The 25964-nt window shown below is 38.4% G+C and overlaps 1 protein-coding gene across 1 annotated transcript; it reads right to left on the bottom strand.

Annotated features, from left to right (window-relative positions):
- Positions 1-4394: 4394 nt before the first annotated feature.
- MRPL18 (mitochondrial ribosomal protein L18) lies at positions 4395-25396 on the bottom strand. The gene is made up of 4 exons (XM_063445862.1): positions 25253-25396; positions 13276-13462; positions 10131-10362; positions 4395-5247 (listed from the first exon to the last, which is right to left on the bottom strand). Exons 1-4 carry the CDS (start codon positions 25287-25289, stop codon positions 5176-5178), a joined length of 528 nt encoding a protein of 175 aa, XP_063301932.1. The 5' UTR covers positions 25290-25396; the 3' UTR covers positions 4395-5175.
- Positions 25397-25964: the final 568 nt, after the last annotated feature.

The following is a 25964-nucleotide window of genomic DNA, read 5'->3' as shown; positions in this document are numbered from 1 at the left end:
TGTAACACATTTTACTGTTTTTAAACACTAATATTTGAGTTCAGCGAAGTCTTCCAAGTAAAACAGTACCCCCCATTTACAGGTACAAGCCGCTAAACTAACCTCCAGTATGGCTGAAGGTTTTCCGACAGAAGAATTGAAAAAATTTATTGAATACATTTCTGCTGTTGATCAGGAAGTAAAACCTACTAAGAATAAGGTCAGAGGCTTCCCTTCACATCCCAGAATTCTGGAATTGCTCCAAAGGGAATAGAAAAACCCAGAAAGACGGGCAGAGATCTCCAAGCACTTTAAACAAATCTTCAAGTTACAAAGTGAAGATAGATAAGAAAATCTCCCTAAGGTGGACATACAGGTGGCTCAGTAGTTTAAAAAAAAAAAAAAAACACTATACCAATAGTAGAGTTTTCAGGTCTCAAAGAGTCTATGGACAAGCATGCAGAAACTTCATGAGGCGGGCATATCAGGCTGCAGGTTACCAGTGCAAAGGTGCTATTTCTGGTACAGCAGTAGTGAAACCACACAATATGTGGCTATTTGTGATGGAGCTCCTGTACTCCAACTGATTACCTCCACCCAGGCTGCTTACTAGCTTGCTGGGACCCTGTAACACTTCAGACCCCAGTCGCCGAGGCTTGACTGAGGTACCTCGTGCATTTCCACCCGACCAAGCTGCTGTTCTTCTTCCAGGCAGGTATCGTTCCCAACACACACTTTTAAGAAATTGCACGGATAAGAATGATTTTAACCGCTTAAGGACACATGACATGTCATGATTCCCTTTTATTCCAGAAGTTTGGTCCTTAGGGGTTAAAGAAAAAGTCCAAGTTTTAAATAAATAGACACTATCCCTCTGACCTGCTCTCTAACTCCGAAAAACAAAAAATTGAACGTATTTTCTGAAAAATAGCAAAACTCCAAGAATGAATAAAAAGGATTTTAATGTTTCTAATTGAGAGGGCCATTAGGAAACACTGGCCTATTTTAACATAAGGTAAATTTTTTAGAAATATTTTACCTAAGAAACCACAAATAATCTACAGATTATATTATAGAAAACACTAAAGCTAAAATCTATTTTAGCCCCTGGTATTTTACCACAAATTAAACGTATTGATGCACCTTTAACCTCAAATCCAAATAATTTTCTTAGAGAGAAACCCAACGCAACGGCTTTTTTAAATGTGGTAACTGCAGCACATGCAAATTTCAAAAACACAAGACAATAGAGTTTAAAAGCACAACCACTAAAGACGTTTTTAACCCCTTAAGGACACGTGACATGTGTGGCATGTCATGATTCCCTTTTATTCCAGAAGTTTGGTCCTTAAGGGGTTAAAATTACAAATTTTATCAATTGTCAAACTAAAAATTTTATTTAGTAGAATGTAAATGTGGAATGCAGTATGTTGGTCGCAACTATTAGGAAATTGGATATTAGATTTTTAGAAAATTTTAACGGTAAAAAAAAGAGGAAATTTTAAACATAGTGTACCTAAACATTGTATGAACTGTTTGGATTTTAGTTAGGAACTGATGTAATCACTCCACATTGGAGAGGAGGTGATGCAGAAAAGTTCTTGGCCGTGAAATAAACCGAATGGATTCACAGATGAAAAACTACCTCACCTTTGGACTTGAATATAGATTTAGATTTACTAGTTTTTATTAATTAATATATCTATTAATTTAGATCATGTTTTTCACCCTTTAGCCTTGCATCATTCCTTTTTTGCTCTAACAAATTTTTAGCCTTTTTTCATATGCTTTTCACAATTTTATACAGGGTTTCTTTATATTATTTTTTACATGGATTTTTTAGATTTTCTTATATTCATTGATATTATCATGTTCAACAGTATCTAATACATTTTTCACGTACAAGCAGTGTTCCCAGGGTCTTGTATTAAACCATCTAAGGATATCTTTTGTATCTCTACAGGATATTCTATGTATCTCTTTACAATATACTTTGTTTGTTCAGGTTTTTAATCGCAATCTGTATCAAATATTTAGATTCTAGTGAATTTTTGGATCATGTGATCATATATTTTAATTGTATATTCTAATTATTCATATTGTATTTTGAATTGTTGTAGTTTGTATTTTATATTCCTGCTGAATGTCTCTCTTGAATTTCACAAACAACTTCTTACATGCATGACACATTAATTTAGTAATATTTATTTATAGTTTGAACCAGATATGGTACACACATGATTATTGTTTGTGAAATGGTGTATTTTCATATTTTCCAAACATTCCGCTGAAATATTATGTTCTGCTTATGCACTTTGTTCCGTAAGATTCATTCATTCTAACAGGAACTTGTGTCTCTGGGCGCATATTATATATAAAGTTATTTTGCGTTCCAGGCTGGAAAGCATAAGCATGCGCGGTGGGTCACACAGCGACGTCCGACATTAAATTTTCCCCTTGCTCTGCGCATGCTATGGAAAGCCGCGCAAGTCATTGTATTTAAAACGCTTGAACAGAGAAGGATACATAGCTCTTGAGGAAGTCGAAAAAGACGAATCGCTTCGAGCAGTTACTGAGCAACCCCGAGGACTGGAGCCGTAAGCTTTGATGTGGAAGTACAGAATACAAGTAAATTCAGTGGTTCAGCAATCCCTTTCCCAAACATCAGTCGAGACTAGATGAAGGGTACAACTCTGACAATCTACATTAGTGCACACAGCTTTTATGCATAGCCCCATGCAAGGGGTCTTTGTCCCAAACAGACAGGGGTCATATCCCACGATCCTCCCCAACAGGGAGCCAAAGGCGGGAAAAGAGGTCGCTGTCCCTTTGTCTCCCAAGTAGGGAAAGCCCTCCCCCCAGGAGAGGGGTCTCTCACACAAAACAGGGGGCTTATTCATCCCAGGAGCCTCTGTGCCTGGGAGCCAAAGCGTGAGGATAGCCATGGAAAAGCCAGCCAAACTAGCCAGTGTCCACAGAAGTCCCCACCGCGGCATGTACCCCGACCTGTCCTCGTTCGCGTGGCTCAGGTGCTGAAACCCTGGTTGCTGTTCGTTTATAAGAAATGGCGGTAACCCAGGGGAGCACTCATTAAGTACTTCCCTTGCGTTTTCACACTATGTTGCCAGTGCGAACGTTGCAGTGTCAAGTGTGAACGTTCTGATTATTGGTGGGAATGTGCTAATGGGGCACTGGGGTGGTCCTCGTTCGGGAGATGAATGGGGTTCCATTTGTATGAATGCTCCCAAATGGGAAAACAGGCATAACACATGAAAAGCTAGGGAAAACACAGTAACAAGCTATGGGAAATACAGTAATTCAAAGGGAAACACACAATTGACTCGAGTATAAGTCGAGTTGGGGTTTTTCAGCACAAAAACAACAGAGGCCTCGATATAAGAAGTATCCACTGTGAGCCTGACACAGAAGCTGGCAGACAACTAACTGCTATTCAATCTATTACAGTGAAAAAAAAAATGTGTTTAAATGCAAGCTTAAGCTATTGTGACACCAGATATGACTTTACGGAAACTTTTTTTTTTTTTAGGACACTTTAGCATACCAGGAGACAAGCCTAATAACCCTCCTTTTTGCTAAAGTAAGAACACCTTTATTTTCATCTGCCTGTTACACACTTATTGGAGTGGGCAATACGTCCAGAAATTGTTCTTTGTAGAACAATAGAACATAAAAGTATTGCTTTTTGTGTTAGTTTCTGGTTATTGCATTATTAACATACACTGGGATTAATTAAGGCATATTTTATCAAACAGAGGCCTCGATATAAGAAGTTCCCAAATGATTCAAAAGTGTTAGAAATGTTTACAAGTCATTTATCTATGTAAATTACCATTAAAAAAAATAGTTTTTTTAATCCCATCTCTCAATTCTTCGGCAGACCATGCTGAGGAATTGACAGGCCAGGAGAGCAAAAGAGAAGAGGTCCCTCTTCTCTCCATCCATAGCAACCACAGTGCATGCGCTGTGGTTGGTATGATAACTCCATAGCTGGTGCTGCTAGCGCTGGCCAGGGAGTATAGAAATGGAAAGACGTGATGTCACTCCTTTCAGATGCTGGCAACAAAGCGAAATGTCCCCAAGCAGGAATTATCAGCAAAGAATAGAGGAGGAATACGGGCAGACCCCGAGGAAGTGGAGGGAAAAGTGATGACAATTTAAATAAAGGCCATAATTAGTTACAGTGCTGATATTTTTTGTTACCAATTGTGTTTCTATTTAGGACACATTAGGAAAATGTTTTAATGTTATAGCTGCAGATTTTATATATTTTTTTTATAAATATTGTGTTATAATATGGTGTTTTCTTACTTAAAATTTTATCAGAAGAAATTATGAAATCATTCACTAAAACTTGTTCAAGCTTTACATTATGTAGACTAAAAATTGGCAATGTCTTTGGTTAGAATGTCAGCTCATTACCAGCCTTCTTTTATTCTCTGAAAACCAGAGAATTATCCAGGTGCAAGATGTATGCAATATAAAAACAATTGGAAGTTTAAATAATTTCTTCTAAATATCCAAATATTCCAGGCAATATTTTTATGGTTGTTTTTACAAGCAGTGTGGAAAAATCAAGAACTTTAGGTGTCAAAATGGAGAAAAACAAAGCAAAACCAAACCTACTTGATAAATTGTTACCAATACTCTAAACAAACTCAGAAAGCTCTGTGTATGACCGTATACATAACAGTAAATCAGAAAGATACGATCAGCTCACATTAAAAATGTGCCACAACTGATTTTGTAATGTAAATTGAACACATTGTTTAAACAGAAAAAAGTTGGAAATTCACGGAGACAAAAACATACAGATGATTTATCACTTTCAGCAGAAAACAAAATAGTACTTTATCATACAATTCTCCAGAGCAAGTTGGAAATAATTCACTCTTTGTAGGAATACATTTTTAACTTGTGATTTATGGTATTTTCTGTGTGGACTAGCAGTGGTTCCAGATTCATTTTAAAGGGATTTTAAAACATTAGGATAGGATGCCCATCTTTATGGAAACAAAAGTTGGTTTCTCCTCTAAATATTGCAGGGCTTGAAGAGCTGAAATGGAACCATTCCGCTGCAATGAGGTATCGGTGGACCAAAGAATAAGTTGACTGTTTCCAAACTTCTTGGAATTTGGTAATGAATGTGTGTTGTTGCAAAAGCGCTAACATATCAGATCATTCATAAATGCGGCGCGGTTCATTTAACACCACACCACCTTCCTTCATTGCATTTCGAAACCGCTGCACCTAGGGACAATGGAATAATAAACAATTATTGCCAGCATCGACATTAAAAACTCTTTAAAATTGCAGTGAAAAACAAAATTAAAAAAGGGACATTATAAACTTATGCATTCACAATATTTGTATGAGTAAGCAGGATTTGATGCATCCTATTATTGTTAAATTCTTACTGTGTAATACAAGACAAATAAATATGTGTTTGATATATTATTATTATTTACAAAGCACCAACAATTTCCGCAGCGTTGTACAATGGGTTGACTTACAGACACGTATTTGTAACCAGACGAGTTGGGTATAGTGACACAAACGGTAAGGGTAGGGTAGAAAAGTAGGTTGTTGGGATACATATTTTTCTGTTTTGGCTTCGACTTCCTAATACCTGCATACATTAGGCACTTCTGCAATCATTGTAGTTGATCTGTGTGACACTGGAGGTTTATTGCATAGGAAAACAGAAAAATGTTGCTTAATTTATTCTTTCTTTGAATGTACTGCATCTCAAAATGTTATGATGGCATGGACCAACACAAGATGTTAAAGGGACACTATATTCACCAAAGCAAGTTTAGTTTAACCCGTTAACGCCGTTACGGCGTTCCATGCCGTCCCGCATTTAGTGGGCTTTAAAGCCGTTGCGGCGGCATTGTACGCCGTAACAGCTTTGAGCCCTGGAGGTCCGGCGGTACTCACCTCCGCCACGATCCTCTTCTGGGGGGCTGTCTGAGAGCCCAGGCAGCCCCCCTCCGGCAAATGAGGCCCCCGGGGGCCATGTGATCGCTCTCAAAGAGCGATCACATGGCCCCCTATAGCTGGCTGTGGATCTGCCAGCAGGGGGACTGTCTGAAATATCAGACAGTCCCCCTGCTGGTGGGAAAGTAAAAAAAAAAAAAAATTAAACAAGTGTAAAAATAAATTAAATATATACAATATATATATATATAATATATACAATATATATATATATAATATATACAATATATATATATATAATATATACAATATATATATATATAATATATACAATATATATATATATAATATATACAATATATATATATAATATATACAATATATATATATATAATATATACAATATATATATATATATATATTATATATATATTATATATATACACAATATATATATTATATATAATATATATACATATTATATATATTTAACGCCATACATAGTGTATTTTAATACTAATATAAGTACATATATTAGTATTAAAATACACTTAGAATGACGTTACATATATATAATATGTATATATATTATATATATATATATAATAGATCTACATACCGTATATACTCGAGTATAAGCCGACCCGAATATAAGCCGAGGCCCCTAATTTTACCCCCAAAAAATGGGAAAACTTATTGACTCGAGTATAAGACTAGGGTGGAAAATGCAGCAGCTACTGGTAAATTTCTAAATAAAATTAGATCCTAAAAAAGTTATATTAACTGAATATTTATTTACAGTGTGTGTATATAATGAATGCAGTGTGTGTGTGTGTGTATGAATGCAGTGTGTATATAATGAATGGAGTGCAGTGTGTGTATAAGTGCAGTGTGTATGCAGTGTGTGTATGAGTGCAGTGTGTGTATATAATGAATGCAGTGTGTGAGTGCAGTGTGTATATAATGAATGCAGTGCAGTGTGTGTATGAGTGCAGTGTGAATGCAGTGTGTGTATGAGTGCAGTGTGTGTATGAATGCAGTGTGTGTATATAATGAATGCAGTGCAGTGTGTGTATGAATGCAGTGTGTGTGTGAGTGAGTGAAGAGCATTGGTGGGGTGGGCATTTTATTAATTATTATTATTTAATTATTATTATTATAATATATATTTTTTTAATGTTATTATTTTTTTATTTTATTATTATTTTTTTTAATATTTTTTTTCGTCCCCCCTCCCTGCTTGTTAGCTGGCCAGGGAGGGGGGGTCTCACTCCCTGGTGGTCCAGTGGATGGGCTGTAGGAGGGGGGCTGTCAGGAAGCTGTAACTTACCTTCACCGCAGCTCCTGTCAGCTCCCTTCTCTCTCCTCCGTCCGTGCAGCTCCCAGGTCAGCTTCCTCTGCAACTCTCGCGGCCGCGCGGAGCGTTGCCACGGTAACCCGTGGCAATGCTCTGACCACGCGGCTCTCGCGAGAGTTGCACAGGAAGCTGACCTGGGAGCTGCACGGACGAAGGAGAGAGAAGGGAGCTGACAGGAGCTGCGGTGAAGGTAAGTTACAGCTTCCTGACAGCCCCCGGTCCTTTTCTGTATTATGGCAATGAAAATTGCCATAATACAGATAACTGACTCGAGTATAAGACGAGTGAGTGTTTTTCAGCACAAAAAATGTGCTGAAAAACTCGTCTTATACTCTAGTATATACGGTATATATTATATATATATATATATATATACGTATAATTACAATAATAAATAAAATAATAAAATTAATAAATAAAATATTGAAACAAAATTTAATATAAATTATATATACATATGTAATTTCATTCTAACTGTATTTTGTTATTAATATATATATATATATATATTGGTAACAAAATACACTTAGAATGACATTCTATATATATCTATCTATATATAAAATACAAATAACCGCAAATATATATATAGATAAATACATATAATTACATAAAAGATTACATTAGTATACACGTAGAATTTAAATACCTCTAAAAGCATATATATTAAAATTCTACGTGTATATTTAAGTAATCTTTTAACATAATTAGGTGATTTGATTAATTAACATTTGATTGACATACCTGGCAACACAGGGAGAAAGTGCAGAGAATTTAATTCGCAAGCACTATATTTGACCCTGTAACTCTCCAAGACACCATAAAACTTGTACATGGGGGGTACTGTTTTACTCGGGAGACTTCGCTGAACTCAAATATTAGTGTTTCAAACTGGTAAATTGTATTACAACGATGATATTTTAAGTAAAAGTGTCATTTTTTGCATTTTTTACAAACGAACAGCACTTTTATGGACTATATTATTGTTATAATATGTTTTACTGTTTTAAAACACTAATATTTGTGTTTAGTGAAGTCTCCCGATAATAACAGTACCCCCCATGTACAGGTTTCATGGTGTTTTGGAAAGTTAGAGAGTCACATATAAGGCTTGCATTTCATTTTTTTGACATTGAAATTTTACAGATTGGTTATGTTGCCTTTGAGAGCGTATGGTAGCCCAGGAATGAGAATTACCCCCATGATGGCATAGCATTTGCAAAAGTAGACAACCCAAGGTATTGCAAGTGGGGTATGTCCAGTCTTTCTTAGTAGCCACTTAGTCACAAACACTGGCCAAATATTTGTTTTTTGCTTTTTTAACACAAAAACAAATATGAACGCTAACTTTGGCCAGTGTTTGTGACTAAGTGGCTACTAAAAAAGACTAAACATACCCCACTTTCAATACCTTTGGTTGTCTACTTTTTCAAATGGTATGCCATTATGGGGGTAATTCTCATTCCTGGGCTACCATACCGTCTCAAAGGTAACATTACCAATGGTGGTTTAACAATTAAATTAAATTAAGCAGTGAGACTGCAGGGGCATGCTCTATACACCAAAACTGCTTATTTAACCCCTTAAGGATGGAGCCAATTGTACAAGTTGTGGTCAAAACGTAAACAAAACCTGGAAACCTGGAATATGTTGTTCAACGATAATTCACCTCTTTCATATTAAGTGCACCCACACTTATTATATATCATTTTGTTTAGGAGAAACAGAGCTTTCATTTTATAACCCATATTTATACATGAAACATAACTGAATGTGAAAAAAATCTAAAAAAGTATGAGAAATTAAGAAATAATTTCAAGTTCTGCATGACATTTTAACTGTGAATGTCAGATACTGTTGGATTTTATTGCAATACAATACCCATATTTGTATTCAGCAAAGTCTCACAAGTACAACAGTACCCCTTGTGTGCAGGTTTTATAGCGTTTGGAAAATGACAGGGTCAAATATAAGATTTGCCAATTTTCTATTTCTACAAATTGAAATTTGCCAGTTTTCTATTTCTACAAATTGAAATTTGCCAGATTGGCTATGTTGCCTTTCAGACGGTATGGCTGTCAGGCCCAGAAGCGGATCGCGGCAGAGGTGAGTACCGCCTAGATCCTGAGGCTCAAAGCAGTCAGAGCGTTCTATGCCGCAGTAACGGATTTAAAGCCTATTATAATGGGGAGGGCACAGAACGCCCTAACGGCTTAAGCTAAAGTTGTTATGGTACCTTAACTGACCCTTTAAGTGGTTAATAACTAATGGGAGAGTTTATATCACAGAGCTACCTGTTTCAAAGTCACAGGAGAGGAGTTTCACAATTACTATATTGCTTTGATATCATGCATCATCTACATAAAATAAATTTGACAGATTGGTGGATACACTGGAGAATTGTTACTCTTTACCTCCAAGATAAATAAGGATGCTTTTAAGCTACAACAGTGCAAACAAATGGAAAGTGACATGTCAAAGAAATTACAGCAGTCTGGTGAATGTACTGACAGCATAATGGCCTCTATTGTTTGTTTATCCAATGCAAACAAGAATAATATTAGAACCGACAACGCCACTGAAAAGGAGTCTTGGTCTCTACAATGAAAGCAGTTATGATTATGTTTTAATGAACATTTATTAGTCTACACACAGACGTAAAATGTGCAACATATACATTGTATAGAGTGAAACCCTAGGACACACTATAGAACCATGGCATGAGTGAGATGTAAATATATACTAAAGAGGAAGGACAATTAGAGAATTGATGTGGAGCAAGCTGACAAATATGTTCTAGGGATAGGCAAAAGAGACAGTAATAAAACAAACTTACTGATTCAGATTTAAATACCCAGGGGATTTCTGAATACACCATGTAGCTAATCCCAGCTTCAAGACAGCGCTGAGCTAAAACACGTCCTATATTTTCACAGGCCATGACATCCTTTGTGCTGTACAGGTGTTTCTTCACCGCCCACTCACGGGTGGACGCAGAGACCACCACATTTCCACTACAATGTTCTACAAAGGCTGTTACGTGGTGCTGTGTTCGTTCAAGTCTCAACCTTAAAAGAAAATATATAAAATAATATTTTAGAAAAAAGAAAATAGTTGTCCTTTAAGTTATTGTAACAGCTTCTGTAAAGTTATATTAACCCCTTAAGGACACACAACATGTGTGACATGTCATGATTCCCTTTTATTCCAGAAGTTTGGTCCTTAAGGGATTAAGCATCTGCAAATCAAAAAATAAGCAAATATAACAATTTAAACTGCTGTAATCACTGTTCATGTCCCTTTCTCTCAATCTGTCTGAAATGCGGCATATATCTGGCATTTATTACAGAGCAGAATTTAAATTAAAAGAGTAGAGGATTTAATTTCTGAATAAGATCTGTAAAGACCAGCGTGTTGGTACCAGTATCCTCCCGGGAGACTTAATTCAACCAGGGTGTTCAAGTCGAGTTACATTTGTCAGAGGTGCCCCTAGGAGCAGCGTTCAGGGATTCCATTTCGTAGATGTCCACAACCCTAGTCGTCTACTGCTGGAGGGTAGGCACACCTGGAGGCTTCAAGAGGGTCGGTATTAGTGATTATGCAGCGGGACGTAAGCGATTTTGTACTTCTTTAACGGCATCCGAGTATGGTGCAAAAGAATTGGGAGCAGTTACAGAGGGACACTGAAGTCTGTGATTTCCCTGATCTTGGTGTGTATCAGCATCCAGTAGGGGGGAGATGTCAGGGCAGGTTCACCACATATGAAGCATGGTGCCCGTGGGAGAGCCACAACACCAGCATTTCTCAGGGATTGTTGTGCCAGTTGGTCAGCACTTTATAGCTCATTTCCTGGTGCTTGGAACTTATGGAGAATTTATGGGTCAAGACATATATTTTGTCCCATTCCTGGTCTGTGAGAGTCACCCCAGTGTCCCTCTCCCACCTGACCGTGAATCTGGGTACCAACATGTCTCCTCCCAGTAGTCGCATAGTGTATATTGTTGAAATTCCCCTAGCGATATGTGACTGCGAAATGCTAATTGTTTCAAACTGGGTGAAAGACCTATGTAATCACGATCTACCTCGCATGGAAGTATAATATGTTTTGACGTGGTGGTAACAAAATCACATTGTAGTTCGGTTGGATTGCTCTCGAGCAGCAAGTCAGCTAGGAGTTTGAGTTTGTCTGTATCGAGCCATTGGCAAATGTACGTCCAGTCAGTAATCTGAAAGCCCTGTAGATCTCTTGGCCCAAGAGTTCAGGGTTGTATGTTATTGGAGTTAGTGGGACTGGGGTAGTGATTAGCTGATGTGAGTAGCTAAGAGAGCATCATATCTGCAGGATGGCGTCAATCATTGGGTTTCCAGTGCGTAAAGTACTGAGAGTTGTATCCACAAGCCAGAGGTGGTGAAGGATGGTTCCTTCACCCTGTTGGAGATCCATTGCCAACCATAATTTTGGTGATGAAAATGCATGCCAATCTGCTAGTCGAAGGAGGTGTGTAGCTTGGTAGTACGTGATAATTGATGGGAGGCCTATACCACCAGAGTGTTTTGGCATGGCAAATTGGGACTTACTGTCTAAGTTTATTAATCTTTTCCTTATTTTTCAATAGTAATCATCTTCTAGGTTAAACTTCTTAATGGACACTCCTGTAATGGCTCAAATGGAGGTTTGCAGATGGTAAGCAGCACTAGATTAAAGGGACACTCCAAGCACCCAGACCACTTCTGCCCATTGGAGTGGTCTGGGTGCCAACTCCCACTACTCTTAACCCTGCAAGTGTAATTATTGCAGTTTTTTTTATAAACTGCAATAATTACCTTGCTGGGTTAACGCCACCTCTAGTGGCTGTCTACTAGACAGCCACTAGAGGGCACTTCCTGACTCATAGCAATGATTTTCTTTGCTAGAGCTTCGCTGGATGTCCTCACGCTGTGTGAGGACCTCCAGCGTCTCTCACTTACCCATAGGAAAGCATTGAAAATCTTTTTCAATGCTTTCCTATGGGGAACGCTAATGTGCATACGCTGCATTGCCGCGCATGCGCATTAGGTCTCCTCGGCCGGTGGGCGGGATCAGTCTCGCTCACCGGCCGACGGAGTCAGAAGGAGGTAAGTTACTGAAGGGGTTTTCACCCCTTCAGCAACTGGGGATTGGGGGATGGGAGGGAGAGGGGACCAGCAGTGCCAGGAAAACGGATTGGTTTCCTGGCACTGGAGTTTTCCTTTAAGATTCCAAGAAGGGTTAATTTCCCAAGTATTAGGAAGCCAGCTGTAACATCTCTAAAGGAACTTGGCCACTAAAGGATCCAAAGCCAAAAGGATTCCAAAACCGGCACGGCGTGGAAACAAAAGGGGAGTAAAAACACCTCTCTTATGTGATCAGAGGGGGGTAGATACCTAAACAGGCACACACTCTCTGACAGACACACTGACGGACAGACACACACAAATTGACATTTTTCATTTTAATCCACCCAGCCTTTCTACCTTTGGGAGAGCTGAGTGGATCTTTCCCTGGGGTCCAGTGGGGCTGCTCTCTCATCCTGTGTGCGAGGGTGCAGCAATCTACCTGCAGATCCTCTATGCTCCCTGTAGAGATTCCAGGGCCGGAATTACATAATTCTGGCTCCCGGCATCACTATGAAGTGCGAGAAAGCAGAGAAGAGCTGCAGGAGGATTACTGCTTTCTCGACACCTCCATGCAGCCCAGGGAAAACGCTGCCATGCACCCTGAGTCGGCCGCCCGCATGCTCCCCAGAGCTTCATTGTTCCACCATCTGGCTGCTTTAGCTAAAGGGCTGCAAATCCCAGGCGCCAGGGTGAAATTTCTAGTCACCATGGTGACCTGGGATTTGTCGAGCCCTGTAGTAATGCACTCCCTCTAATCTGGGGTAAAAAAAACAAAACAAACAAACAAACAAAAAAAAACATTTACATTAATTAGTAAACTCTTTCTTTATCATTAAGTTATTTACCTATGCCAGTACTGTCGTGTTGGCCACACTGTTCCCCATCCGCGATCTTTAAGTGCTAGTGCCATTCGCTCCAGATTGCGGGGGTTTCGATTAATAAAATTTGGGCTAATAATTTCATTTTCTTCTGTGTCTTCTTGAATAGCTGGTGATGGTTTAAAACCTGCACTTGTTGCAGCACAACGAACAGCTAAAATAAAACAAACATTTATATGAAGGAGAATGCTGTACATTTGAAATGCATTGTGACAAAACACTTCATTCAATGACTGCAATAAGATGACAGGATTTGCGTGACTTTCTCTGGTCTCTTTTCACAGTACAAATGTCTGCATTTTGTGTTTCTATTTCCTCAACAAGAGTTAATTTCTATACAAATTGAGCAAAGGATACTAGACCTCCAATTAGAGTGAAACTTCACACATCTTTATCAAGTAATTAAATATTTGATTTCTTGATTGTAATGCTATCTGGAGCCATTTTTCTTAACATTGGTTAAAAGGGACACTCCAAACCTTTAAGGCTTGCTGAAAAGCTTTATTTATGAAGAGTGTCCTATTTTTTTCATTTTGAAAAAGTGCAGATTTCAATAGAAACTGACACTTTTATAAAATTAACCTGGTTACACCCCTTGGCTTTCAAGCAGACACATGTTTCTGTTATTTCCTGGTTTGTTTAGCTCAGTGGAACTAAACTCAAGAAGCAGCAATTGCTCGAACACCTGCCTTGCAAAGACTTCTTTCTCATTGAGCTTTAATGGGAAGTCTGTGATTAGACAACCAGAGAAAGTCTGGGTGGGTTTGGAAGGGAAGGGTTTGTAAAGGCTGCAGACAAGAAATCTGCAGGTTTTGCAAGCTGTTTTTATATATACACACGTTTTACTGTTTTGAAACACTAATATTTGTCTTCAGCGAAGTCTCCCGAGTATAACAGTTCCCTCATGTACAGATTTTATAGTGTTTTTAAAAGTTACAGGGTCAAATATAAGGCTTGATTTTCTGTTTTTTCACATGGAAATTTGCCAGATTGGTTAAGTTGCCTTTGAGAGCGTATGATAGCCCAGGAATGAGAATTACCCCCAAGATGGCATACCATTTGCAATAGAAGACAACCCAAGGTACTGCAAATGGGTTATGTTCAGTCTTTTTTAGTAGCCACTTAGTCACAAACACTGGCCAAAGTTAGCGTTCAGAATTGTTTTTTGCTTTTTTAACACACAACTATAAATGCTAACTTTGACCGGTGTTTCTGACTAAGTGGCTACTAAAAAAAGACTAGACATACCCCATTTTGAATACCCTGGGTTGTCGACTTTAACCCCTTAAGGACACATGACATGTCTGACATGTCATGATTACCTTTTATTCCAGAAGTTTGGTCCTTAAGGGGTTAAAAAAAATATGTACATGTAAGGTGTGATTCAGAGATTTATGACAGATAACAGTGTTACAATGTCACTATTGATACATTTTAAAACAGCAATGTCCTACTTGTACTTATAGCCCTATAACTTGCAAAAAAAAATGCTAATAACATGTTAACACTGGGTATTTCTAAACTCAGGACTAAATTTGGAAACTATTTAGAATGGGAGTTTTTTGGCGGTTGTAGATGCGCAACAGATTTTTAGGGTCAAAGTTAGAAAAAATTTGTTTTTTATTTTTTCAACATATTTTATAAAAAATGTTATAGTAAATTATATATGATATGATGAAAATAATGGTATCTTTAGAAAGACCATTTAACGGCGAGAAAAACTGTATATAATATGTGTGGGTACAGTAAATGAGTAAGAGGGAAATTACAGCTAAACAAAAACGTAAAAACAGCCCTGGTCCTTAAAGGTAAAAAAAATAAAAAATTTAAAAACGGTCTGGTCACTAAGGGGTTAATGAAGTGTATTGGGTGCAGTGACCCTGTAGTTTTAACTCTGAAAAGGTAGTGTTTACATTAAAAGGTCTGCAGGGACATACTATAATATAAACACCATAACCACTACATTAAGCTGTAGTTGTTCTGGTGACTATAGCGTCACAATATTATATATATATATATATTCCAAAAGCATTTCAGAAACATCTGATTTTTCTTTTATTTTTAAATCAGCTATTTTTATCTACCCTGGGAAACCAACATGTTAAGGATACATATCACTTGTGTGCACACAGCACAGATGCCTACAGCTGGATGCATGGTCATAGTGCAGCAACTTTAAGTCAAGGGCTATGCATTTGTCATTAGTATGATGTGCGTGCGGATTACGAATTCCAAAGTTGCATAAAATAGACATAGCCAGCTGGGAACTATCACTTTGGATGCTTGACAGATGCCGCAAGTGGAGTTACTCTCCAGACAAATTAAATTATCATCCTCATGGCAGCATTTCATTAAGAAAAGCTGCACATATAGGGTTATTGCACAATAACCATTACAGCTGTGCCCCTTTAATGATGGCCATGGTCAGATCTACAAATTGAAGAAACACCACAGGGACAGAGACAAGTCCACTATGCCTACTCTAATCTGAATCAAAATCCAAGCAATCAGTTCAGAGACAAACAGGAAACACTAAGAATAGACAGGGTCAAGGACAAAAGCAGAACTATAAAGGCTTATAGATGACAGCTGGTCAATGAGATAGTAAACTCTGACACCCTGGAACCTGGTCCAGAAACAACATTCATTTAATGCAGGCAATCAAAATATGGTTGGTGACTAATAATCTTCAACGGCATTTAAAAAAAATAAAAAAATAAAAAACAGAGTTGCAAACTAGTTATATGTATAGGAGTCTAAATTGCATTTGGCAACTGGTCATTCCAAGGCCAATCACTGTAAACAATAACAGTTCCTTTATAATCATATAACAATCCATAAGAAACAATTGACAAATTTAAAGGGACACTATAGTCACCAAAACAACTTTAGCTTAATGAAGCAGTTTTGGTGTATAGATCATGCTCCTGCAGTCTCACTGCTCAATTCTCTGCCATTTAGGAGTTAAATCACGTTGTTTATAAACTCTAGTCACACCTCTCTGCATGTGACTTGCACAACCTTCCTAAACAATTCCTTTAAAAAAGTCATCTAATGTTTATCCTTCCTTTATTGCAAGTTCTGTTTAACTTAGATTTTCTTATCCCCTGTTATGTTAATAGCTTGCTAGGCCCTAGACCAGTGATGGCGGACCTTTTTGAGCCAGAGTGCCCAAACCGCAATACATGCCAACTTTTGTTTCCTCAAAGTGCCAACACGGCAATTAAACCTGAATACTGATGTTTAAATCTAGAAAAAACAATTTGTACAGTTGTCCGAACTAATTAACAACGTTTGTTTTAAAAGACGAACAATACAGAGAGTTCAATGATACAAATTTTAAATAAGGATATAAATAGATAAATGTAAGCTTATATTTATTAGCATCTCCAACAAATGCAATACACACACACACAGTCCGCTGGACACACACAGACCGCTGGACACACACAGATCGCTGAATACATACACACACAGACTAATGAACACACACACACACACACAGACTAATGAACACACAGACTAATGAACACACATATAAAAAAATGGGTTAACCCTAGCTGGACCTGGCACCCAGACCACTTCATTAAGCTGAAGTGGTCTGGGTGCCTAGAGTGGTCCTTTAAGTTTTGCAGCAAATTTCAATTTAGTTTGAGTCATAGCCTTTTGACTAAAAAGCCATTTAAAGGGACTCTCCAGTGCCAGGAAAACAATCTGATTTCCTGGCACTGCAGGTCCCCTCTCCCTCCCACCACCCATCCCAGGTTGCTGAAGGGGTGAAAACCCCTTCAGTCACTTACCTGAGACCCCCGCCGATGTCACTCGGCGGTGGTTTCGGGTCGCCGCCGCTCCTCCTCCTCTTCATTACGCCAGCCGGCGGGGGAGACGGATCCCACCCGTTGGCTGAGGAGACCTAATGCGCATGCGCATTAGAGCTCTCCATAGGAAAGCATTGAAAATGCTTTTCAATGCTTTCCTATGGAGAATTGAGCGACGTTGAGGTCCTCACACAGCGAGAGGATGTCCAGCGACGCTATAGCACAGGTTTTCTGTGCTATAAAGCAGGAAGTGCCCTCTAGTGGCTGTCTAGTAGAGGAGTAGTTAACCCTGCAAGGTAATTATTGCAGTTTATAAAAAACTGCAATAATTACAGTTGCAGGGTTAAGGGTAGTGGGAGTTGGCACCCAGACCACTCCAATGGGCAGAAGTGGTCTGGGTGCCTGGAGTGTCCCTTTAAGTTTTAGTCACATTTTAATCATCTGAATTGTTTTAGTTTCAGTCTAGGTTTAGGTGACTAAATCTCTAGTTAGTAGATTTTAGTCTACTAAATTACAAGTAGATTTTAGTCGACACAACTACAATCTAATGGCTTTAGTTAAAGCCTCTGTTTTCTGCCCCTTCCCCAGCCCCTCTGTGTCTCTTTGTTTCCTCCCAGCCCCTCTAGGTGTCTCTCTCTCCCAAGCCTTGGTATGTCTCATTGGCCCCTTCCACAGTCCCTCTGTGCAGTGCTAATTTTGGCGGAAAATTTCAATTTAGTCATAGTCCTTTGACTAAAAATCCATTTTAGTTTTAGTCATATTTTAGTCTACTAAAATTTGACTAAAATCTTTAGCCAACAAAATGAACACTGTTGCCTACCTCTCTTCCTCCTGTAATCATGAGATGGCATGGCCGCCTCAGACGTTGGTCCAATCCAATGCTTCTCCTAAAGGAGACCTGATGATCTAATTATTACTTATAAAGCGCCAACAAATTCTGCAGCACTGTACAATAGGTGGACTAACAGACAAGTATTTACAAAAAGGCTAGATGGAAGCACAGGAACAGGTGTGGAGGGTCCTGATCAAACGATCTTACATTCTAGAGGCAGTGGGACAAGAAGAAGGGTAGGGTGTATTTCATGTACAGGAAAAGAAGGGTTCTAGAATAGTTTGCAATGAAAGCTTAGTTTTTTTGTTTTCGATGAAACAATCACAGGAGAGAAAGCAAGATGGGTTACCAAGGTGCGGGGAGGGCAAGCTTTTAACAGTTTAATAGATATGCTTTCCTAAAGAAGTGAGTTTTCAATTATTTTTGGAGAAATTGAGAAAGGGGTGAAAGTGCCACAGGAAAGGTCTAGAGAAGTCTTTAACTCCTAAGTGACCAGACTGTTTTTCAATTTTTTTACCGTTATGGACCCGGGCTGTTTTTACATTTCTGAGGTGTTTGTGTTTAGCTGTAATTTTCCACTTACTCATTTAATGTACCCACACATATTATATAAAGTTTCTCTCGCCATTAAATGGGTCTTTCTAAAGATACCATTATTTTTATCATATAATTTACTATAAAAATGGTTTATAAAATATGATGAAATGTTAAAAAAAACAAAAACTACGCCTTTTCCAAATTTGACACCCAAAATCTGTTACGTATCTACAACCGCCAAAAAAAACCCTTGCTAAATAGTTTCCAAATTTTGTCCTGAGTTTAGAAATATCCAATGTTAACATGTTCTTTGTTTTTTTTTTTTTATTATTGCAAGTTATAGGGCTATGAGTACAAGTAGGACACTGCTGTTTCAAAATATATATTTTTTAAATTTATCAATAATGTCCAGTCTTTTTTAGTAGCCACTTATTCACAAACACAAGCCAAAGTTAGCATTTATATGTGTTTGTGTGTTAAAAATGCAAAAAACTATTATGAACGCTAACTTTGGCCAGTGTTTGTGACTAAATGGTTACTAAAAAAGACTGAACATTTGTTGAATAGTTGTCTTCTTTTGCAAATGGTAAGCCATCATGGGGGTAATTCTCATTCCTGGGCTACCATACGCGCTCAAAGGCAACATAACCAATCTAGCAAATTTCAATCTGAAAAAAACAGAAAATCAAGTCTTATATTTGACCCCGTAACATTCAAAAACACTATAAAACCTGTACATGGGGGGGGTACTGTTATACTCGGGAGACTTCTCTGAACATAAATATAGTGTTTCAAAACAGTAAAACGTATCACAGTAATGATATAATCAGTGAAAGTGCTGTTTGTGTGTGAAAAATGCAAACAACTTAACATTCACTGACAATATCATCGCTGTGATACGTTTTACTGTTTTGAAACACTAATATTTGCGTTCAGCAAAGTCTCCCGAGTAAAACAGTACCCCCCGTTTACAGGTTTTAGGGTGTCATGGAAAGTTTCAGGGTTAAATACAGTGCTAGTAAATTAAATTATCTGGCCTTTCGGCCTGGGTTGTCAGACAGGTCCCTCAAATTGCAATTAATAAAATTACTTAATTATGTAAAAATATTATATAAATATGCACGTAGAATTTAAATATATATATTTGAAGTCTACGTGTATATTTATGAAATTATATATGTACATATTTCGTATTATTTTATATATATATATATATATATATATATATAATTTCATTCTAAGTGTATTTTGATATAAATATATATATATATATAAATATCAAAATACAGTTAAAATGAAATTATTATTTTTACATTTTTCTATTTACTTTTAATTTATATTTTATAATATATATATACACACATATATATTATGTATATACACGTGTGTAATTTAATTATAAGTGTATTTTACATTAATATATGTATATATTAATATAAAAAATACAATATATATATATATATATATATATATATATATATATATATATATATATATATATATAAATTTTTTATTTTTTTTTATTGACATTTTTATTTTAAACAGAAGCAGGGAGACTGTCAGTTTAGGCAGCACTATGGACGCCTATTGCGGCCATGTGATCGCTCTTTCAGAGCGATCACATAGCCCACAGGGGCCTAATTTGCAGAGGGGGGACTGTCTGGGCTGTCATGCAGTCCCCCGAGACTGGGAGCAACACTGATCGCCAGCAGGGGGAACGGCGGCAATCGGGTAATATATATTTTTTGGACATACCTAGTACATCCGCGGTCCTTAAGGAGTTCAGGTGGGTGTCAAAAGTGCGAGTGCAAAGAGGATAAACGCAGGTCTTTGGTAGAGTGTGGAGCCAGTACATACTCGTGTATTAGTGAGAATAGATAGGTCGTTGGGTAGTGTTATGTAGAGATTTGCAAGCAAGTACCAGAATTCTAAATTGAGCCCTATATCATACAAGAAGTCAGTGTAATGTGCATGCACAATGAGTGCACATCACATTTCCTTAAAGGAAAACATTTTAGCAATGCTTTTCTATGGAACGATGAAGTCACGTGACAGTTTTACTTAGTTTCTGCAGCAAGAGGTGCCTCTAGTGGCTGTCGGTGTCACAGCCACTGGAGGTGTCTTTAACTTTGCAATATTTTACATTGCAAAAATGAGGGTAGGATTAAACCCACTGCACAGAAATTAAGTGGCCTGGGTGACTTAGTGACCCTTTACTTTCACACGGACAAAGGGCTGCATTAAACTTGCCTAGAACAGCACCTAAAACCGTGAGATCTGAACAACTCCGGTTTTCGGTTTTGTGTTAATCCGATTAAAAGATGAGAAATTCCATATAATCTCAAAATTCAGTGTCCATTGTCTCTTTTAAATACTTTAAAATCTTTAGTATTATAGGTAAGCAATAGTACACTGGCCTTAGCAATTTAGATTATTGTAATATAAAAGTAAACACAGAAGAATTATTGAGACACACAGAGTATATACAATTGCTAATCATTGTATAAATAGTTTAAGCTTCTGCGCATCATATTTGGCACCATATACCGGTGCCAGTCCTGAAAGTTCAAGGTCCAAGAGCCAAAATCTTTTTTTTTTACCGAGACACACAGCTTTTGTGTTTACTTACAAGAAAAAACAGAACTCTCAACACACCAGATGTAACATAAAAATAGAAATTATTTTAGCTACTTTCCTAAATTTATTTTAACAGGACAAACAGATCTCTCTAATACTAAAAAGTATTTTCCAGAGATAGTAAACACATAAAATAAACAGATCAAAACAAATAAAAAAAAAAAACCGAAATCCCGCATTTCACGCTATACCTAAAGGTACTCTACCATGAAACATATTATAGCAATATTTCATTTTTAAAAACAGCCAAAATGATTGTATGTGGATTGCAAAATCCATAGTTCAATTCTACATTCTACTACGTTATAGATGTAAGCAATTATCAACACTATATGGTAATTTCTCTTATTTTATGGAGGTTTGTTCATCAGCATACACTGAACAGATCTACAAGACATCCACCTATTTATGCTGGATGTGTGCATTTTGCAGTGCATGCTCAATAGCTACCTGATGCTTTCATATGAGAAAGCATTGGATTGGCTGAGATAATCAAGATTGATAATCTCAGCTATGGAGGCGGACAGTTGCAGCGAGACCAGCACGGCGTTGGGGAAAAAGCAAATAAAAACACCATTACTGTACGATTGTAAGGGGGCTGGTGACCTCAATATACACACACACTGACAGACAGACATATATACACACACACTAACTCACTGACATACATCCATTGTCTCACACAGTCACAAAGTATTAGTTGGGGTTTTTGTTTTATTATTTGAGACACACCAATTATTATTATTACTGGTATTTATATAGCGCCAGCTTATTCCGCAGCGCTTTACAATAAAATGGGAATTTACCAATGAGATAATAACAACATGTAACAAGAACATTAGGTGGTTGAGGACCCTGCTCAAACAAGCTTACAGTCCTAGAGGAGGTATAAAAAACACTATAGGAAGAGTATTGGCAGAGACAGCAAATAGACATGGTGGGAAAGTAGCAGAAGTGGAGGTGAGAGGAAGGTTTGTTGATAGATGTTACTCATGGAATCCATAAGCATTCCTGAAAAGATGGGTTTTGAGGGACTTCTTAAAGGATTGAAGACTAGGGGAGAGGCTAACAGGGGTAGGCAGGCTGTACCAAAGGAAGGGAGCCGCCTGTGAGAAGTCTTGCAGGCGTGAATTTGCAGTAGTGGTGCTAGCAGTAGAAAGTCAACAGGAGAGCGGAGAGACCGAGAGGGGGCATACATATGAATCAGTGAAAAAATGTAAAAGGGGCTAGAGTTGGTTTGAGCTTTATTGATAAGGGTTAGTATTTTAAATTGACACCTGTAGGGTACAGGGAGCCAGTGTAAGGATCGACAGAGGGGTGAGGTGTGGAAGGAGCGACAGGAGAGAAAAATCAGCATGGCAGCAGCATTTTCCACAGATTATAGGGGGGCAGTGCGGCTTCTGAGGAGACCAATTAGAAAGAATTACAGTAATCGATGCAACAGACTGGACATGAGGCGCAAAGGTGAGGCCAGGATCAAAGGTGACAGGGACAACACCAGATGAAAGAGAGCAATTTAGGAAGTGTGTTAAGGATAGTACTAGGCAAGGGGTGAGAGCTCTGATGAGGTGGGAAGGTACTGGATCAAGTGGACAGGTGGTGGGACGAGAGGAGCCACCTCCTGTTCAGTAGCTGGAGGGAAGTCTTGGAGGGTAGGGATGGTAGGGTCCAAGTGAGGTTGAGATAGAGAGGAGAGGATCCATTCCTTAACTGTTTAATCTTGTCAGTAAAGTAACATGCAAAGCTATCAGCTAAAAGATTAGTTTGTGGGGTGGCCACAGCACGGCGAAGAAGAGAGTTACAGGCATTAAAGAGATGCCTAGGATTGCGGGAGCATGAACTAATGAGAAAAGAAAAGGACTTTTTACAAAGAGTGAGGGCTGCTCTATATGAGCGCAAGACAAATTTATAGTGTAGAAAGTCTGACAAGGTGTGAGACTTCCAGCAACGTTCAGCTGAACGGGAGCATCTCTGCAGGTAGCGGGTTGGGGCTGCAGCGTCAAGGGAAGAGGTTAGGGTAGCATTATATGAGGAGGTAGCCAATGAGGAACATGAGAAGGTAGGGATGGATGAGAGTTTGGAATGGAGATCAGCTGAGAGTTGCTGGAGGTCAAAATAATTCAGATTCCTCCTGCGTTTTGGGGGGCTAGGTTGAGCATATTTGGTATGTGGGCACTTGAGAACAAATAATAGGAGGTGGTTGCCTGATAGAGTAAATTGAGTATTACAGAGACTGGAGACTGAGCATGCATTTGAAAAAAATAATTCACACATTACAGATATACACACACTGTCACAGATACACACACACACAAAAAACAAAAAAATACATATTTTTAGTTACCCTCCTGTTTTCTACCTTTTGGGCGCAGGAGGGTGGATTTCCTGCGGTCTAGTGGGACGGGGCAGCAGCAGTTGACAGAGGCTTGCAGTGACTGATGTGAGTGGACTGCCGCAGGTAGGAAGTGAACTGTGATAATTACTTCCACCCGGCGCGGAGGTCGTACAGGAGAATGTATGGGCGGAAGGGCTGCTCTGTGAAATGGGAACTGGAGGCGAGCAGAGCCAAAGTTACCTGGTGCTCTGTCAGCTTGCAATTCCCTGTGCGGCCTCAGCACTGGGAGGAAGAAATTGCAATTGTTTTCACTTCCTCCTGGTGTGCAGAGAGCTGCACAGGAATGGAGGGAATGGGCTGTCAAAACCAGGCGCCAGGACAAACTTCTGAGTCGCCATGTCGATCTGGGGTCTGAGATTTGTGGAGCCCAGGCTTAATTTAGTTGTTCTGGTAAGTATAATCAGTCACTGCAAGCATTTCATGTAAATACTGACAGTGCTTACATTACTGCCAAGGGACACCTGCAATGGCAGTCACTCAGATTTCCACTAGAGGTGCTTCCTGGGTCAGTGCTGTACAACGTGCAGCACTGATGTTCAGCATCTCCACACTTTGCATGAAGGCGCCTAACTTTCCCCATAGAGATGCATTGAGATTCTGACTGGCACAGAGCGGCATTTTGCAGTGCGTGCGCATTAGTCTCCCAATGCTTTCCTATGGAAAAGCATTGGATTGACTGTCAGTTTTTATGACTTCAGACAAGGGGGTGGAGTGTGGGCAGAGCCAGCAGTTGCAGACCCGCGCAGCGTTAGAAATATGGTGAGTATTTTTTTTTTTTTTTTTTTTTTTTTTAACATTATAAGATCAGGAATGCATGTTTGTATTCCTGACCCTATTGTGTTCCTTTAATCTAAACTGGAACTTCCTGTCCAATATAGAAAATCTTGCAAATATATTTTTTTTGTTCCAAACAAGATGCCAGATGAATAAGCAAAGAATGATTCACTCATACACACATTTTAAAAGTCAACGAGATGTATTTAAGCAAGTGGGAACCACATGTGTCTGTATCGTGCAAATGCATGTGGGTCACTAAACTTGAGTGGGAAATAACTGCACACCATATTATCTTTTTAATACTCACAGAACAGTCATTACACATGTTCTGCCCACCTGTAGGACACTGCGAGTGCTGGCATTTACATAACCCAAGCAATGTTTACAACACCAGCAGAACAGCAAGAGCATGATGTGATGGCAATTATTAAAAGCAGGACTGGGTGCACTGTAACAAGTAGCACCCATCAAAACAATGATGTGGCTATTATTTCATTATTTATTGGTTTAAACCAAAACATTATTAAATAGTTTTTGCTCAAAGGGTACTGCACACAAGCTTTGATTTGAACTATTAAATGTAATCTGATTACATGTCCAGGGTTATTAGCTCCACAAAATCTGGAGTGACAAAGATTTGGAGAACATAAAACAGACCATAAAGATTCTCAGCAAGCAGGCTTATTGACAATATCTTACTAATAATGTTCATCTATTTTGCCAAAGGTATGGCACTGAACATGTTAATAAAGCATTTTTTATGTTCTTACTGCAACAGTATATTCGCTTAACACCCAGTAAATACTGAAAAGTAAATGCAGTGGAGATTCAGACACACTAGATCTCACCCAGAGATGCTCTAAAAAGGATTCATATTCAACTACTTCAACCATGGCTGTCTGTTCACTGTCAGTGCAGGACACACTATAAATGGAATGCATTTCTCACCGTGTAAGATACTCTTGCTCCGTTTAAGAACCGACATGAGTACGAAGAATGGTATACAGCTGTCAAAATGTCACTATGCCCGCTCTATCAATAAACACAGGACACGGGGACAACGCTGGGCGCAGACATGCTGGAACGCAGGCACTTCCGCCAAACAGGGAACTTCCGCTTACCAGATGGTTTCCAATCGGCCATGTTTGTTAAGGGAAAATTTATTTTAGCCTGCTAGATTTGACAGTGCAAGAGAGCTTTCAGTGCATTTCAAATAATTTTTTTTTTCTTTTTTTTATTAAAGATTTTTCTACATTCTACAAACAATAATAACAAAAATAGTTTAAAGGGAAAGGAAGAAAGACAAAAGGGGGGAGGATCAATCCAAAATGTCATAATCACACATTATATATGCTTGTATATTGATACACAAAATAAATACCCCTAGTTCCACTGTAGTTTTTTTTTTGTTTGTTTGTTTTATTGGCATGTTATAATAGACTTGTGATAAAAAAAAGTAAATTCTTCTCTCATCTTGTAGTTATTAGCCAAAATGGCTTCTGCATGTGTCTTGTTTCTTGCAAACTTGCAGTGTTCTATGCTAAAGTGAGAATTAAGGTCAGCTTTGCTTAACGTTTGGCTACTATGTCCCTTAAAGCAGCACTGTCATGCTGAACTTACCTTTCCTCAATCTCTTACTCTTCTCCCAATCTCTCAGGAT

The sequence above is a fragment of the Pelobates fuscus genome, chromosome 3, assembly GCF_036172605.1.
Source record: "Pelobates fuscus isolate aPelFus1 chromosome 3, aPelFus1.pri, whole genome shotgun sequence".
NCBI lineage: Eukaryota > Metazoa > Chordata > Amphibia > Anura > Pelobatidae > Pelobates > Pelobates fuscus.
The sequence above is the reverse complement of the archived record's forward strand: the minus strand, read 5'-3'. Positions and strand labels throughout refer to the sequence as shown.

What these genes read in the sequence shown, in the direction of transcription:
- MRPL18 (XM_063445862.1), bottom strand. Translation starts at nt 25,289, where the DNA reads ATGTCGGTTCTTAAACGGAGCAAGAGTATCTTACACG. An exon ending in GAGCAAGAGTATCTTACACG is followed by an intron (nt 13,463 to 25,252) that starts GTGAGAAATGCA and finishes GTTTTATTTTAG; the next exon opens with CTGTTCGTTGTGCTGCAACA. An exon ending in ACACGACAGTACTGGCATAG is followed by an intron (nt 10,363 to 13,275) that starts GTAAATAACTTA and finishes TTTTCTTTTAAG; the next exon opens with GTTGAGACTTGAACGAACAC.